Source organism: Xyrauchen texanus, chromosome 27 (assembly GCF_025860055.1).
Source record: "Xyrauchen texanus isolate HMW12.3.18 chromosome 27, RBS_HiC_50CHRs, whole genome shotgun sequence".
Lineage (NCBI taxonomy): Eukaryota > Metazoa > Chordata > Actinopteri > Cypriniformes > Catostomidae > Xyrauchen > Xyrauchen texanus.
The window spans coordinates 32,990,220-33,007,895 of NC_068302.1; the positions used below are offsets into that span (position 1 = coordinate 32,990,220).

General features: G+C 37.4%; 1 protein-coding gene across 1 annotated transcript; it reads left to right on the forward strand.

Moving 5' to 3' along the window:
- Positions 1 to 2,863: 2,863 nt before the first annotated feature.
- Positions 2,864 to 14,248, forward strand: LOC127621385 (LIM/homeobox protein Lhx4-like). The gene is made up of 6 exons (XM_052094954.1): positions 2,864 to 2,948; positions 6,444 to 6,615; positions 9,716 to 9,918; positions 11,762 to 11,916; positions 12,027 to 12,198; positions 13,860 to 14,248. Exons 1-6 carry the CDS (start codon positions 2,864 to 2,866, stop codon positions 14,246 to 14,248), a joined length of 1,176 nt encoding a protein of 391 aa, XP_051950914.1.
- Positions 14,249 to 17,676: the final 3,428 nt, after the last annotated feature.

Genomic DNA, 17,676 nt, shown 5'->3' on the forward strand with positions numbered 1-17,676 from the left:
TGTATTTGTAAACTAACAATGAACGATACTTGTATCGTGGTATTTATTATTTCGTGTTTTTTGTTAATATTATTAGGCCTACTTATTATTATTACATAGTGTTAATTATATAAGCTACCAATTCATTTTTAGAATTAAAAGTTGTAGAATTTAATTCTATATGAACCAACATGAACAAACGTAGCCTTTGATAAATTAACATTAACCAAGATAATAAATGCTAAAAATAATTATTGTTTATTGTTAGTTCATATGCCCACCTAATGCATAATGTTAAAAATAAACATTATTGTAATGCGTTACCTTTATTTTATTATATAGGTGAAGTATAGGCTACATCTAATATAATGTGTTATATGTAGCCTGGGTATCCGTGGAACTGAATTACACGTTTGAATTACAATAGTTTGGATTTTATGTATTTTTCTTTGCAACACAAACCACATCCATGGGGATGATCAAAACGTTTAAGTGTAAAAGCTTAACTGTTTATACATTTGACTTGTCCAGGTATAAACTCAAAATACCCTCACTGGGACAGGTTCAGAGGTTGGAAGCTGATATATTTATGATCGCATTGAGAGACATGCATTTTAAGTAATATGATGGATCAGCAACTCCATGGTGTCAGATTGCGGATACTGTGAAATACTGACAGTAATTAGAGGTGGCCAGGTCAGCGACACTGGCAAAGGAGGCTCACCCTTTCGCTGAATTATAGCGCACAGGTCTCTTATTGTTCGGACAGGTGTCCATTATTGCATTTTATGGTGACTGACTTAGTGATCGGAGTCATTGCATTTGTGAAATCACTACGAGCTCCCATGGATTAATTTAATCGTGTGGCAAAACATTGGTGCTATAAGAGCATTTGCACCCCTTGAATAATCTACATAACTCCTCGCCATAATCAAAATGAAAATCAAAAGTGTGACCCGGGATTATTCCCATGTCCACCATTGGCCCATGGAGAGGAAATCTGTTCACCTGGAGTGCAGTGAAGCTTTAGGGTTGGTGTGTTTGCCACCTCCGAGCTGCACCATTTAATCAGCTTGATGATCGCTTTCATTTAACTAAATTTCATTGGAGCCATTAAGCAAGACTGTGGACGGGGTTGCGTTGTTTAAAACTTGAGATAATCTCACTTTGATGACATCCACGTCTTATTTACATATATCTGTGACATGGCTATGAATTATAGAGTTTAACTACACTTTACCGGGTACAATAATCAGGGATTGAAGCACTCTGTTTATGGAAAGGATTTTGCCAGTATAGGCAGTGGCATTATGTAGCCAACAGTTATATAGTGTTTGCTGTTTCTTTATTATTGTTTGTACTGTTATGCATATCATTTATACATATAAGGTATAGGGTATATACTGCATATACCTTTTGAATTATATAATAATATAGAAATATATATTAGTGTAATATTGTCGGAGTGTTGTGGGATTGGCCATTAACTGGACTCAAGTAGGCTATTCAGTAAACTGAGATATCTTAACAGAAAAATAAATAAATAAATAAATAACAAAAAATAACAATGTACATTATTTTCCCTGATACAGAGTTTGTTTTTCCCCGCGCATCAACCGTGCACTTCTCTTCTTTAGCTATTCTAAGCATTAGGCTACACATAGCTTCCAGCACAAAGACCTATACAATTCAAATGAACATGACATTATACATTATATTATAGCCTACTATTATAAAAATAGGCCTTAAAAAAGTTTTTGTAACATCAAGGACGAAACAAGTAAGGTATAGAAAGAGACACAAAAGAAATGCATGACAGCATAGAATAGCAACGAAAACAGCAATGTTGATAAACACTAAAATGATGGTGATGATGATCATCATAATTATCATTAAGATAAACGCAGTGGCTGCTATAAGGTTGATTGGTGCATTCTGAAGCTTGTTTCAATCAACCTGTGACTGGCGCTTGCAAGCACGCGGCGCATTAATGGTAGCCTTGAAGAGAATTGGAAGTGAAGATTGAGTTCATCTTGCTTGAACTCCGCTCTCTCCGGAGGGAGAAATCCCGGAATGAAATGAGTCCTGTCAGGATCGAATGTGTCGAGAATGCTAATAAACAAAGTAAAGGTTCACTTGTGTTTGTATATTTTTAGCAACCGTTCTCGGGACATTCTTTGCCCTTAATTATACTTAAAGTATTTTTGTCTTAAGAACTGTTGAAAGACACCAACATTAGGAGATGTCCATTTAAACACGCAACAATAGTAGCCTATATAAAAAACACAGTCCATATGCCAATAAACCAACTCGAGGTAGATATTGCAGAACTATCCGCGAAATATCAAATTAACACGGAAATATTTTTTTTGTGTGAAATAATCATTAAATAATGAAAGTTATTGGGCTTGACTGACCCCTGACAGGTCACAAAAAGGGTTTTTAAGATGGTTCAGAGCAGGTTACATTAGAGGCCCTGTATTTATAATTGTCCCCGAGAGGGTCCCGCCTTTTAAGGGGCATTTCGTGATCGTCATCACTTCCTTGTGGCTTTTTTTACTCACCTGAGAGCGCTAGCCTCACAAGTTCCCGCCCCTTTTTGTCCCGTCCTGGCCTCTCATTTGCCTCCCGGGGGAGCGACGTCACGGCCGCCCCTGCAGTGTGAATGAATCAAGCGGTTTGTGTGACACACAGCGAAAGAACGCACGAGCCTGAACTCACGAGCGCGACAATTTCAGAAGGATAACCACAGGCGCGAGGACCGTGAAAGGACACGATCCGGTGAGAGAGCGACTTTTTAAAAATTCGTATTATTTTATACACATCGGAGATTGTCAGACCTCCGTGCCGTGAGCGTGTGCATGTGTGCGTTTTGTCGGACTGGATGAAAATGATGCAAAGTGCGGCTGTGTTGCCCAGCGAGAGCGCGGTGAAGGGTTTGCCGGACATTCTCGGAGTGCCACTGCAACGTAAGGGCTTTTCCTCTCCTTATATTGATTAGTTCATCAGAGAATTGGCAGGCCTCCTTCGGGCGTCTGCAGGCCACCACTGTGGAATAACATGTAGCGTTTAATTCTACTCCACTGGGAAATTGTATGTGAAACGGACTGGGACTGTCTGGGTGGTAAAATTAGACCAGAAGGCTAGGTTGCCTATATATATATATATATTTATATATATAAAAGAAAAGATATTAACTATAGTTAATCACACATTTTCACGTACATGCATTTTATTAAATGCATTAGATTCCAAGTATAATTTTATGATGAGAGCTAAGCTAAAACTGATGATTTTTCTTCTTAATACCTGTCATAAACTGAGCTCTGCAACAAATTTCACGTCATAGCATCATCCAAAAATCTCGATCGTGTAAATGCAAAGCTTTGTGATCCTACAGTAGCCTATCCTATAAAAAATAAACATGTAGCCTACTTTAAACACCAACCATCGCAACCCAAAAATGTGCTAAAAATTGCAACTTTGAACACGAATAAATTTAGTTTTGTCCAAAGAAACAAATACAATAATAATAAAAAAAACAACAACGAGAAAGCATCCAAATTATGTAATGCTGTATTTAAATGGAGCAGAGCTTATCCCGTGATATCGCAATTCAGTTTGTATTGTTTTGTTGAAATAGAGATAATGAGGCCATCCATTATGGCAGTGATAGATAAATGAACATTTTATATCAAAGAATGGAATTGCTTCGCATCTGGTCCTTATCAGTGGCAAATTAATCTGTGTTAGGCCTATATAATCTGATCTCGCAATCAAGATGGGGTTTGAATACATTCCTGACCCAATTATTCATAGGTGAACTATTGAAATGTACGGATGGACCTCTTTAATATAACCTGGAATAGACTTGTTTTGCCTCTTGAAAATCTAAAATGGACAGATGACAACACGGCTCGAATATCTAGTCAACAAATCGTTGCAAATTCTAGTAGCATAACAAAGTAACTGACCTTAATTGAGCAGATAAAAATGCCAAGTGGTTTTTTTTTTTATTGAAAATTTAAAGTATGGCCAAAATGTAACACAAGGCTGATCTGTCAGGGGCGAATGTTTAATTTCGTTAAATTATAGTAGATTAAAAGATATTGCTACTCAAACCCCCCTTACATGATGGATTAAGTGAGGATTATTTTAAGAATAATATGTTTTTGCGGTATGGATCTAAATATTATTATCCAGATGAATAAAGTGGTTTAATAAAACATATGGGCAATCATTAAGAAAAATGAAGCCTCCGTGGAAAATGCTAAACTACAATGCAAGATCTAAAGTTTTACTCTGAGTCTAGAGTAAAAATTAAAATAAAGATTTAAAAACGGAAAAATCGGACGAAACAAATGCGAGTTAATATTTCAATTCCCGTTTTAAAAATGCTTTTACACAGAGCTGAAAACGGAAGAAATAGCCGTGATGCTAAAGGAAGACCTACGCAACGTTTACGAGCAACTGTCATGGTGCCCATCTTTTAAGTGACCGTGTAATCAAATACATCCTTAGACTAAATGAGCGTTAAAAGCTGAACAATTAGATGGCAGTTTACGGGCGGCAGCTTTGAGTGAGTGAAGCTTCTCCAGGCGCTGTTCCTTCAGCACCACCGACAACCACACGAGGCTTTACACTGAACGACTGTAGGCCTACCTTGTGAAACGATCAGTTATTTTCTGAAGTCACCCATGTAGGTGCATTATGGAAGCGCACACTGAATGATCTGATACACTGCTCTGTCTGATATGTGTTGCATATACAGTACATTTGATATATACTGCAAATAGGCCTATATGTGGATTTTCTCCGTAATAAAAGTAGCTAATTTGACATTATAATTCATGATGCATAGATGCATACTCCGCTATTGACATGATCACGTAGCTATTTACCTGTTGCAGATGTCAAAATTCGAACTGCTTTTTTCTTTCTTTCATCGTTATAACACAACTATTCCTCAGACTATTGTATTGTTGAATCCATGAAAACATCGGTTGTGAGGACATGGGGACAGAGGGAATAAAGCATCAGATGACAAATATCGATATTAAGTATTCCATGTAATACAATCGCAGTGTTATTGTGATGAGAATAAGCAAAACCGAGTATTGCAATTACATGCACGACTACTGACGGCTTTTATCTGCATTACTTTTTGAAATTCATATTGGCTTTTGGTTTCCAGTCTTGTCTAGGAAGTATGTAGTTTGTTTTGTTCGAGCAGCACTTGTTATTTGACATCAATATTTAAGTGACAGGCTGTTTCTGTTAAAGAATCGATGGACTCGTTATATGATTTCAATCTCAATGTCCTCGGCTGTTTTTCTGAGATATTGATTATTTACCAACAAATGGACAACTGACCTCACCTGTCCACGACTTACCCGTTAACCCTCCAATAGGCTGCCTTTAAAACATAAGGAATTTTTTTTGGATAAATAGGCCTACTTGATTTGCTTCATCAACAATCCCTGACTTACTGACACTGAAAATACTCACCAAGAACGAATGATAAACAAAGACTATTTATAACAGCATCTATTTTTTTTCTTAATATTAAATTATGTTTGTTTTCAAATGCATGTTATTTTTTATTATTTTACAATTAGGCCTAATGTTATGTATGTAACATCATAATATTATAACAATTATGCGAGGAGGATACTATTTCCAGGTCATTACTTTTATTTCTTTATTAGTCTAATTTTCAATGTTGTCATATTGTTTCGTTGCGTTTTTATTAATATGTATATTTTCAAACGCTGTTTATTTGTAAAGTAATTATTTTAATTCGTCTAACAGTAAACACTCTAGAGTCAGAGTCCCACAATTTGTTCACTATGATTTTTTTTTTCTTCTTTATTTCTTCACAAACAGATTCTAGGATAATTTTACGAAATACCCACTCAAACAACCTGTGAAAATTTGGATAAAAGCACCTGCGCTATTTTGGTTTCAAAGGTCAAATTATGATCACTGCGCGAGTATGATCTCACCATGTCATTAACATTGGCCGATATAAAATATTGCAACGCATTTACAATGCACTGTAAATATGTTTTGTCAGGCCGTATAAAGTGTGCTTTTGTGTTGAAATGATCTGGTTTAATTTAAGTCTGAATCAACCTGTCTCAATTAACACCAACAAAAGTATTTGTTTATGATGTAGAAATAGCTGAATAAGCTAATAACCGCAAGTTTTCACTTTTTACAGTACACTTGCAAATTCATAAATAGCTTATACATTCTTATAAAGCCAGTTTCACAACATTTCTAGCTATTTGAATGTAAATTGTCTGATTTCGTTAGCCTAGCTATGTAATGTAACCACGTGTGTTGTTGTTAGAATTAGCATAGGCTATACAAGATACAAAGTGTAACCTTCTGTAGGCTATTTAGAGATTATGTGTCAAAACTAAATAGATAACGGACCTTCTTTCCCTCTGTTTTTCCAGAGATTCCCCAGTGTGCAGGCTGCAGTCAACACATCCTCGATAAGTTTATTTTGAAGGTGTTGGATCGTCAGTGGCACTCGAAGTGTCTCAAGTGCGCGGACTGTCACGCGCTCCTGACAGACAAGTGTTTCTCGCGCGCGGGAAATGTCTACTGCAAAGAGGATTTCTTCAAGTGAGTGCATGTCATTTTTAACCTCTATAGTACTAGAATACTCCATTATAATTCACCGATTCTACTAAAAGTTTATATCCAATAGACAGCAGTGTTTATTTAGCTATTTCTGCGATCATAATACAATATAACACAATTAAAGTCGCGTGTGTGCTTGTGTGTTCTGGTACAATCAGTTTCATACAGCATATTGCATCTCCTTTACTCTAGTTGAATACATTAAATGACGCAAACGTAGAGACTGATATACACATCCACAAAATTATAGCCTATTGTTAAGAAATGCAAAATTAAATTCATAAGCTTATGTCTGCAAAAAATGTATATGATAACCATAAATGCCCTTTTGTATAGGAAATGAAATGCATGCATAATTTAAAAGGACAAGCTGAGTTTATATTGACCTATAGGTTTATAATTCTACATTTTATATATAATTTAATTTCTGTTCCAGTTCAGTCACTGTCATAGTTATGACTGCAGATATTGGCAGTGTGACTTACTTTGAATAAAGTCTTATTAATTAATTGAATACCATAATTAAGATGATGTCTGTTATTTATACAATTGGCAGATGGGTTTACATTCTGCCAGTATGTGTGTGTTCCCTGGGAATCAAACCCATGACCTTGGTGTTGCTCATGCTTTGCTGTACCAGTTGAGCTACAGGAAGAGTTAGACCATTAGACATCACTTTTGTCATTCAGTGTGGGAGTATGTTCAAGTAAAGGTTTGCACATAGATTCTCTGTCATGTTTAATAAAGTGCTGTGCTCCATTTTCCTTGTGTCAAGCTCGAACTGATACAGTGCAACTTTAAGCTGCAAAGACAGTGTGTTCCCAAATTCAATTCCCATTCCCATAACGGAACTTAAGAAAGCAACTTTACATTTTTTATTTTTACTCAACTTACCTGTGTCTTCTTTCCTCTTTTTTCTTTCTTTTACGATTGGATTTTCCCTTGGCTTTAAAGAAGAAAATTAAGTTTGACTTTTATCCAAAACAGGATCAGTAGTGGCTTTTACCAAATCATGTTTGAGAGGTTTTAATGTCACAGGCTTCAATGAGACCTAAAACAGGAGCAAAACTCAGAGTGGAGGCTAACTTTATTAGAAAGCCCATGGGGACAAAAGGAAGGGATTTTAATGTTAGGACCGCCGTGGTGCTGAGGAGGATGGAGAGCGGGGGATGGAGGAAATAACCATGGTCAGAGAGAGCTGCAGGATGTTAAAGGAGGGGGGCTCACTTTCCCGTTAATGTTGCAAAAACTTCACCTTGGTTAAATAAAAGGAGGGTTTATTTAGCAGTATTTACAATGTGATTTACAGCCTATTCTGATTCAGTGGTTTATGAGCCGTTCTATGTGTGCGTTTAGAGTGGGCGCTCTCTTGCTCGCGCTCTCTCTCTCTCTCTCTCTCTCTCTCCTGTGAATCTTTCTGCGTCTGCTACATTGATCAAGACCATTTGTCAACCCCAGGGACATGACAAGCACAAACAGGGCTACCTTCAATAGCATTTTGTGCTTTTGTAACTTGTTACAATATTTGCAGTTATAGAAAGATTTGTTATAAAAATAGCTACAGTTATTAAAGTTTTTGAGGAATACAATTTGCAATGTTGCTTAAACCCTAATATGTTTGAGCACGTGTCTATGTGCATTTGCAAGTAAATGTCTGCAAACTGATATTATAGTTCCAAAAAATTTCAGACAAATGATGAAGGGAATGAACAAAATATTGCATTTGTGAAAATTGAATTTTTGTGTAATGAATTCAGTGTGTCAACATTTACGCTCATCAGGGTTCCCATGGTCATGGAAAGCCTGGAAATATCAGTGAAGTTAAAAATTCTATAGTGAATATACATCTTTCTAATTTTGCTCCACTTTAGAATATTTTATGACTTGATATTGCTCTTTGTGAGTGCTTATGTACAATAAAAAAAAAAATCCAATTTCAGAGTGTTTTTTGGGTTACTGGAGACATTTGTGCATTAAAAATGATTGCTTAAATTTCACACACACACACACACACACACACACACACACACACACACACACACACACACACACACACACACACACACACACACACACACACACATGTTGTGTTTCCATGTTTTATGGGGACTTTCCATAGACATAATGGTTTTTATACTGTACAAACTTTATATTCTATCCCCTAAACCTAACCCTACCCCTAAACCTAACCCTCACAGAAAACTTTCTGCATTTTTACATTTTCAAAAACATAATTTAGTATGATTTATAAGCTGTTTTCCTCATGGGGACTGACAAAATGTCCCCACAAGGTCAAACATTTCGGGTTTTACTATCCTTATGGGGACATTTGGTCCCCACAAAGTGATAAATACACGCTCACACACACACACACACACACACTCTCTCACACACACACACACACACACACACACACACACACACACACACACACACACACACACACACACACACACACACACAAAATTACAGAATGTTTTTTGGGGTATTGGAGACATTTGTGCATTAATATCAATCAATCTATCTAAATATGTATAATTTTATATGGATCTTTCTCTTTTTTCATGTGTTAATTTTTTTTAATCAAACCTAATATATTCAGTTGAAAACAGGCCTTTATCAGGGTGTTTGGGTCAATAAGTGTTGGTGCTTTTATAATATGCAGCCCTCAATAAAGGCTTTTTAACTTAAAACCCCGCAAGAGTGCTTAGATGTGGATTTTTGTTTCCACTATTTGTTTTTCAACTTCCTATCCCTGATCTGGGCACCTGTGGAATTGTTTGAGTACCATATGCACTTGTGGACATTTCTTTCTTCTAATATATTCAGTTTGATTGAGTGATGTTAAATAATATTTCTTGTCTTGAATAAAATGAGTCTGTTAAGATGTTACCAAATTATTACAATCTTTTAGGTTATCGTTTTAAAAAAAAAAATTTGATTACAAATGACTGGAAAAATCATGGAAATTATTTGGTTAAAAGGTGTTTTTCTGATTTGTATTGCATTGTATCCTGCACCTGTTGTCAATTTGGGTTGGATGTGCACAATATTTCCTATATTCCTGTGTGTGTACCTGCAGGCGTTTCGGGACAAAATGTGCATCATGCCAGCAGGGGATCCCACCCACACAGGTTGTTCGGAAAGCTCAAGACTTTGTGTACCACCTCCACTGCTTTGCCTGTGTAATGTGCAGCAGACAACTTGCCACTGGAGATGAGTTCTACCTCATGGAGGACGGGAGGCTCGTGTGTAAGGAGGACTATGAAACAGCCAAACAAAACGGTGAGCTATTACTTCCAAATCAGTGAGTGTAAGCCATGCCTTGACCAAAAATTTAGTATTCGTGACTGGCTGGTCAAACGTTTAGACACACATTTAGTTATGTGTTTCTAACTATCTGACAATAATTTGGATCTAAAGGCTTATAGGGACAGTTCAAACAATTGACAATTCTGTGATTCACCTTGGTGTTGTTCCAAACCCATATGACTTTCTTTCGAGGAATGCAATAATAAAATGCAATAATTAGAGATGTTTGAAATGGTGAATATAGACTGTCAGTCTCATACAGTCAAACATCTCTTTTGTGTTACATGGAAGAAAGGAAGTCATACGGGTTTGGAACAACATGAAGTAGAGTAAATGATGACAGAATTTTTATGTGATCTATCCTTTTAAGCTTAAATGTTTGAAATTAGTTTTGTTTATTATTAAGCTTAAATGACTGAAATGTATTTATAAGTTAAATAAGTTTCACTGTACTTCCGATTACCCATGCTTCCTATTATTTTATTTGATAGTTTTGATGATTATTAATCTAAACCATAGAAAAAAGTAAATGGTGTGTCCAAACTTTTGACTGCTAATGTATAAAACATACACTTACAGAACTTGTACAATGAATAACATGCTATTACACAAGGAAATAAATCCATGATTTATCCATCACTACTGAACAATTAGAATTGTAGCTAGATGCTGACTTGGCATATGATATGCTTTTAGACTGGCTGCCTTATTAGGTATATGCGTGCATTGCTACTGGACTTACTGTCTCAATTGGAAATCATTCTGACAGCAAAGGAATGGAGAAGGTGTAATTAACTTCATTTACAATCATAAAGAGACACTGTAGAGATCAGGAGGCAACAGGATGGTAGTAAGGAGACAAAATCATCATTAACTACAGTCTAGTGGGGTCTTAGTGTCTGGCATATTAAGTCTCTCTGTTATCTGACCTCTCATGGATCTGCTTCTGAAAGCCCCTCACGCCATATTTATATTTCTGTGGGCTGTTGATTGATTGTATTAAGTGATGCAATGCACTTTTATGGTAGGGCCCCAATAACTAGCACTGGCATGCCATTCTACAGAGAGATTTATTCCCTCTTCCGCCACAGTGTGAGCGTTTCAGGGGAGTATCGACTGACCATGTGCGAGCACTCCCACTCAAACCATCCTAAAAAAATCTGCTTTATTTGTATCGCACTGTGAAACAACAATGTTGTTGTTTTTGAGATGTGTGCATTCCTGTTTTCACTTCAATTCACTGCATTTCACTTCACTACACTTCACGCAGCTGCAATAAACTTTCAGTGGGCTCCAGCACACTTCCTAGCTTGTCTGCACCACACTGAATCTCACTAGACTTTCACCGCATCACACTGCACTTCAGCACACTGCATTTCACTGGACTTCACTGAATCACAGTAAAACCAATGGAACTTTAACTACACTGCAGTGAAATCACTGGAACTTTCACTGCACTGCATTTCATTGGAATTTTCATTGCACTAAATTTCACTGCATCACACTGGATTTTTTCCCTGCATTTCACTGCACTACACTGGACCTCACTGTACACACTGACTGTAAATTCACTTTAATGTGAATCAATTCAGTTAGATCTGAATAGCCTCAGTTCAATTCCAATAGATTTAATTTAATTCATTATGGCTGCAATAGGCTTATTTATTCATTATAATTTCAGGACTGTCTCATGACATGTGATGGGAGTGTTCGGGAGACCTTTTTGAAAACAGACATTATTTAGCAATTCTGTTAGGCTAGATTAAACACATCACCTTTTTACAGATATGTGAAATTTGTGTGTTGCATGCTGCAGATGATTCTGAGACAGGAGCAAAACGTCCACGGACCACCATCACAGCCAAACAGCTGGACACGCTCAAAAGTGCTTACAAAAATTCACCGAAGCCAGCACGACATGTGCGCGAGCAGCTTTCATCAGAAACGGGTTTGGACATGAGAGTGGTGCAGGTGTGTCTTCAACTGTTTATTATGAATACAATTTACAGTGGCTGTCTCCTTTTGTCCAAGTCTTAACTGATGCTGTTTTGTTGTTGTTGTTGTTGTTGTCCATGCGGAAGGTGTGGTTTCAAAACAGAAGAGCGAAAGAGAAACGTCTAAAGAAGGATGCTGGGCGACACCGCTGGGGCCAGTTCTACAAAAGTGTCAAACGTAGTCGAGGGTCTAGTAAGACGGAGAAAGAGAGTTCAGCAGATGACGCAGGACTTAGCGATAGTGAGCTTAGTTTCAGAGGTGAGTCTGTCAACACTCAAAATATTCTCAGATCTCTCTCTTTTGACTTGACTCTATCCCAAAAGGCACCCTTAGTCTTTGAGGTCCTCTTCAGAGTCTACATTTTACTGCATATGCACCAGTGCAGATTTGAAAATTGGGAGGATAGAGGGTACATAAAATTACAAATGGGACATCCTACAATCTTGTTGACTTTACAGACAGGGCAAAAGCAAAGGTTTCAGGAACGCAAGTCCACATCAAGTGTGCCATATGGGACAGCACCTATACCCTTTTTCTCCCCAAATTGGAATGCCCAATTCCCACTACTTAGTAGGTCCTCATGGTGGCGCGGTTACTCACCTCAATCCGGGTGGTGGAGGACAAGTCTCAATTGCCTCCGCTTCTGAGACTGTCAGTCTGCGCATCTTATCACGTGGCTTGTTGTGAATGACACCGTGGAGACTCACAGCATGAGGAGGCTAATGCTACACTCTGCGATCCACGCACAACTTACCACATGCCCCACTGAGAGCGAGAACCACTAATCGCAACCACGAGGAGGTTACCTCATGTGACTCTAGCCTCCCTAGCAACAGGGCATTTTGGATGCTTAGGAGACCTGGCTGGAATCACTCAGCACACCCTGGATTCGAACTTGTGTCTCCAGGGGTGTTAGTCAGTGTCAATACTCGCTGAGCTACCCAGGCCCCCTACCTATCTCTCTTTTGAATTATAGTTTTACTTTCTCTCAAAACACTCTTTACTTCTTTTCATGCACCAATTTTCTTTCCCTTTTATTCTGAAAATATGCCACTTTCATGGACAATATTCAAATGAGCCTTTTGGTTCTCCTGTGTTTTTATGATTATTTCATGTTTGTGAGCCTGCTTTGAGAACTCATAAAAGTCTAGAGCCACTTTCAAAGGGAGGCCGTGTTTACGAGAAAAGAAAGCAGCGATGCACAAACTCTATAAAATTGGTGAAGCTTTTAGTCAATTAGAGACAAAGCATGAAGTGCCTTTGTTGTTATTGAAAGAACGTAGGGGAGTCTGGAGAGAATGGTTAGTGTTGCAAGCTCACACTACACTCCTGTGCAAACTGAAGGTAAATCACAGTTGCGTATTCATCTCAGTTCCACCCGAAGCTTATAATCCCCTAATACCAGTGCTGTTCACTTTTTAAACAAGATCTTTATGAGGTTGTTTTTATAACTTCAATTCTTCCACTTTTTTATTGTCTTTATATGAGTAAGAGCTCTTTGGAAATGGTGAATTGCAACTAAACACTTGGTGTATGCTAATTTACAGTACCCACATAAGCCACACTTCAAATTGTATGAATGTGTTTTTGTTGCCTAAAGGCCAATTCACACTGCCCCAACAAACTCTTGCAAACACCAACAAACACTTGGTGGGTTCTAAATGATACAATATAACACTCGATTTACAGTTCAAAATTAAGAAAAATTACCATAGTTAATGTGTGAACTTGAGCGGAACTGGCTTCATTTACAGCCACTAATAATGACATTGGGACTAGTTTGATAAAAAGTAATTCATAAAATGTCTCAGAAAAGTAAGGTAAATTCTGAGAAAAGTACTAATAATCGCTTGGTTGCAGAAATCAGTTGCTTTGACATTTTTATATTTAATGCAATGAATTTCATGTTGTCTTAACAGAAGACCAGATCCTGTCAGACCTGGGCCATGCAAATGGCTTGTATGGAAGCATAGGAGACATCACAAATGGCAACATGCTCAACGGGAGCTATTCCCTGGAGGGGGGTGGACAGCCTTACCACGACCTGCGGGCAGGAAGTCCCTACGGCCTGCCACAGTCCCCCTCATCCATCACATCCCTACCAGGCCACACCCCTCTGCTCAACAACTTAGGCTTCAACATGGACAGCATAATGGGTCAGGGCGGTCAGCCTAATGTAGGTCAAGCTCTGAGAGCTATGGCCGGGGCACCCACCTCTGACCTTTCAACAGGCAGTAGCACGGGCTACCCAGACTTCCCCAACAGCCCGGCTTCATGGCTTGACGAAATGGACCACTCCCAGTTCTGAGGTCAAGGGTTAAAGGTCATAATGGCAAGTGTGGTGCTAAGGACAGATTTTATAAACATCTTTCCCTGAACTGGCAATGTTTGTGTGACAAATGCATTCGGTGTGTCCCGATATTCAGCATTCAACAAGTGTCTTAAGGCCAATTCACATTTCCCCAACAAACTCCAACATTCTAAAGTTGCTAATTGGATGCAGTTGGATTTAAAATGTTGGGAAGCATAACTGTCATTGTCAAACTGCCCCAACAAACACCAACTAGGTGAACATGTCTGTTGGTGCAGTGTGAGTTGGCCTTTAAACATCGCCAACTTTATCATGGCAGTGTGACCTTGGCACACTAATATAACAACTGAGCAACCCACCATGGAATGTCTGCACTGTATCATAATTTTGTAATTCATATTTTTGCATTTGTTCTCAAAACTGGATTGGGTGATTTCCAGCATGAAATGATGTGCAGCGTTGAACTTCAAACCCCAAACCTCCCCCTTCAGCAATACTGGGAAAAACAATCAAGATCAACCACATTATTGGGAATGTAGGGTCCATGCATGTTCTAAATGAGGAAGAGATCCATCCATGTTAAGAGCCTTCATAATGGCTATGCACTTTATGTTCCTCCTCGACTGCACATGGCAGGCTGAACACAGGAAAGAGAGGAGTGCACCAAGCAAGGAGAGACTGTATTTAAACAAGTGGCACAAGTGTAACTTTCCTGCTTACAAGGGTTTGGGATTTTCATGGTTTTGAATGACTCAGTTTCTAAAAAGCTCAACTAGAAATGACCCTTCACATTAGCAGCATCAGAACAATAGATCAAGATTATTTTTCAATAAAGATAAATCCGCATGAACTGCTTTGAATTTTGATAGATATTTCTCTTTCAATGGCCCATGTTAGTTCTAGGCTTTTTCATTACATAACATGGCCCGACTATTCAGGAAAAATGTCCTAAACCAGATGTGATGCCATAAGTGTGCAACAAGTGGTTTTGTGTCACCCAGTGCAACCAAATGACTGCAAAATGTTCTGTTGCGACTAGTTAGAACAAAAACTCAGATATAGTTGGAAGAGATAGCTTTTTATCACTTTATTTTGTTTACATATTGTTGCTTTATCGCATCATGCCTGGTTAGAACATGGTGTTAAAAGATGAAAAAATCAAAGGGTTAAAATGAACACTTATTTCCAATGTTAAATTTGGTTATCAGTTCTTCGAAGAAGCATCTAAATACCTGTTTCTTAATGCCATTAGAGAAAACACACTGATATCACAGATAAATTAGAATACAAGTAATTTATTTCAGGGCAGATATTAGCAGTGGATTTTGTGACCCTTAAAAGGATAGTACTCACAAAAATGTTAATTATCTCACCATTTACTCTCATAGCATCCAAGATGTGTATGACTTTCTTTCTTCTGCAGAACACAAAAAAAGATTTTTAGAAGAACAGCTCAGCTCTGTAGGTCCTCACAATGCAAGTGAATGGTGACCAGACTTTTGAAGCTCCAAAAATCACATAAAGGCAGCATAAAAGTAATCCATAAAACTAAAGTGGTTCAATCCACATCTTCAGAAGTGATATGACAGGTGTGGGTAAGAGACAGATCAATATTTAAGTCCCTTTTATTATTAATTTCCACTTTCACATCGTTTCGCATTTTGAAAGTGAAATTAGAAATTTATAGTAAAAAAGGACTTAAATATTGATCTGTTTCTTACCCACACATGTCATATCAGTTCTGAAGATATGGACTGAACCACAAATGGATTACTTATATGCTTCCTTTATGTGATTTTTGGAGCTTCAAAAGGACCAGTTATATTCAGCTGCATTGTATGGACAGAGCAGAGATATTCTTCTAAAAATCTTAGTTTATGATCTGCAGAAGACAGTCAGTCATAAACATCTGGGATGGCGTGAAGGTATGTAAATGATGAGAGAATTAAAATTTTTGGGTGAACCGTACCTTAATGGCCAGACTATTAACAAGCAAAACATGTGAAAGGGAAAATTTATATACTCGGTATTTTTTCCTATTTGTCAAAACAACAACATATTTAAGCAACAACTGTGAGGGTAAAACTGTGTTTTAATGTTATTTATTACTATCATGGGTACAATGTCAGTATTATGAATTGGTGGATTATGGGACAATGGTAAATTATAAATTATTACTTGGTTTCATAACACTGGTGATACAATTGTAAACATGAGGAAAATATTATAGTGAAATATGACAGCTACACTGAAAGTAGCATCTGCAGAAATAAGCTAACAAACAGCAACATAACAAAGAAAAATAACCACTCAGAAATAATGTTTTTGTTAAATCTATGTTGCCTCTAAATTATTTAGTCTCAATGGCAGTACAAGTCTCAAAAAGTGTCAACAGTCTTGTTTCATGAGCACTATTTATTGCTATGGATCTTTGAAAAAAAGAGCACTGAATTGAGTCCTATATGCCTTCTGTCCAATGGTATGAATTGTGTACATTCAAATCTATATGGAGAAATAAAGCCGAATCGTCTTTGGGTAACTGCAAAGTTCATTTTTTCACTTGATGATTTTGGTGACCCTTTGTAGTAAATCACTGATACCCATCCAAACAAACACATAAATAATGATAATGTTAAAAATGCCCTAACATACATTAGGGGAAAAATGTGCAATGAAATTAAATTGTGATTGAGTCTAACATTCTGCCTAACATCTCCTTTTGTGTTCCATGGAAAAAAGAAAGTCATGTGAGTTTGTAACAAAATGAGGGTGAGTAAATGATGACAGAGTTTTAATTTTGGGGCAAACTATCACTTTAATTATGTTTCTAAAAGAAAGAAAGTCATTAGAAAGTCGTCATCAGTTACTCTAACTGACAGTTGTTTTTTTTCACCGGCTATTTACAATGTCAGCCAGCCTACTTGTCCTCATTTCACAGAGCAGTTTAAAATTAGGTAACATTTAGGGGATTAGAGAAGGTTCGACTGAGCAAAATATCAATCTGCTACAGTCTATGGAAGCAGAAGGATCAGTGCATGGAGCCGGTGAACAGATGTCCCTCTAGTGAAAGTTAGACATGTTTGTGTGAGTGATTGATGGGTTTCACAGAAATGTTGTCCCTTTGATATAAAAACCTATTTTGTCTTTGTTCCTATGTAACTACACATAAGGACTCAATATAGATGTATAGATGTTATTTTGGTTGCTTTAATACTGCAAAAGGGGTATTTGTTAAACTGTTGAAAGGCATAAAAAGGTCATAGGTAAGGTGAAATATACAGTATAATCCTGCCTTACATCTTAACGTGGAAGAATGAATGTCAAACAGGTTTGGAATAAAACAAGGGTGAGTAAATGATGGCAGAATATAATTTTTTTTTTTGGGTGAACTAACCCTTTAATGAATGAAATAGAGCAAAATTACC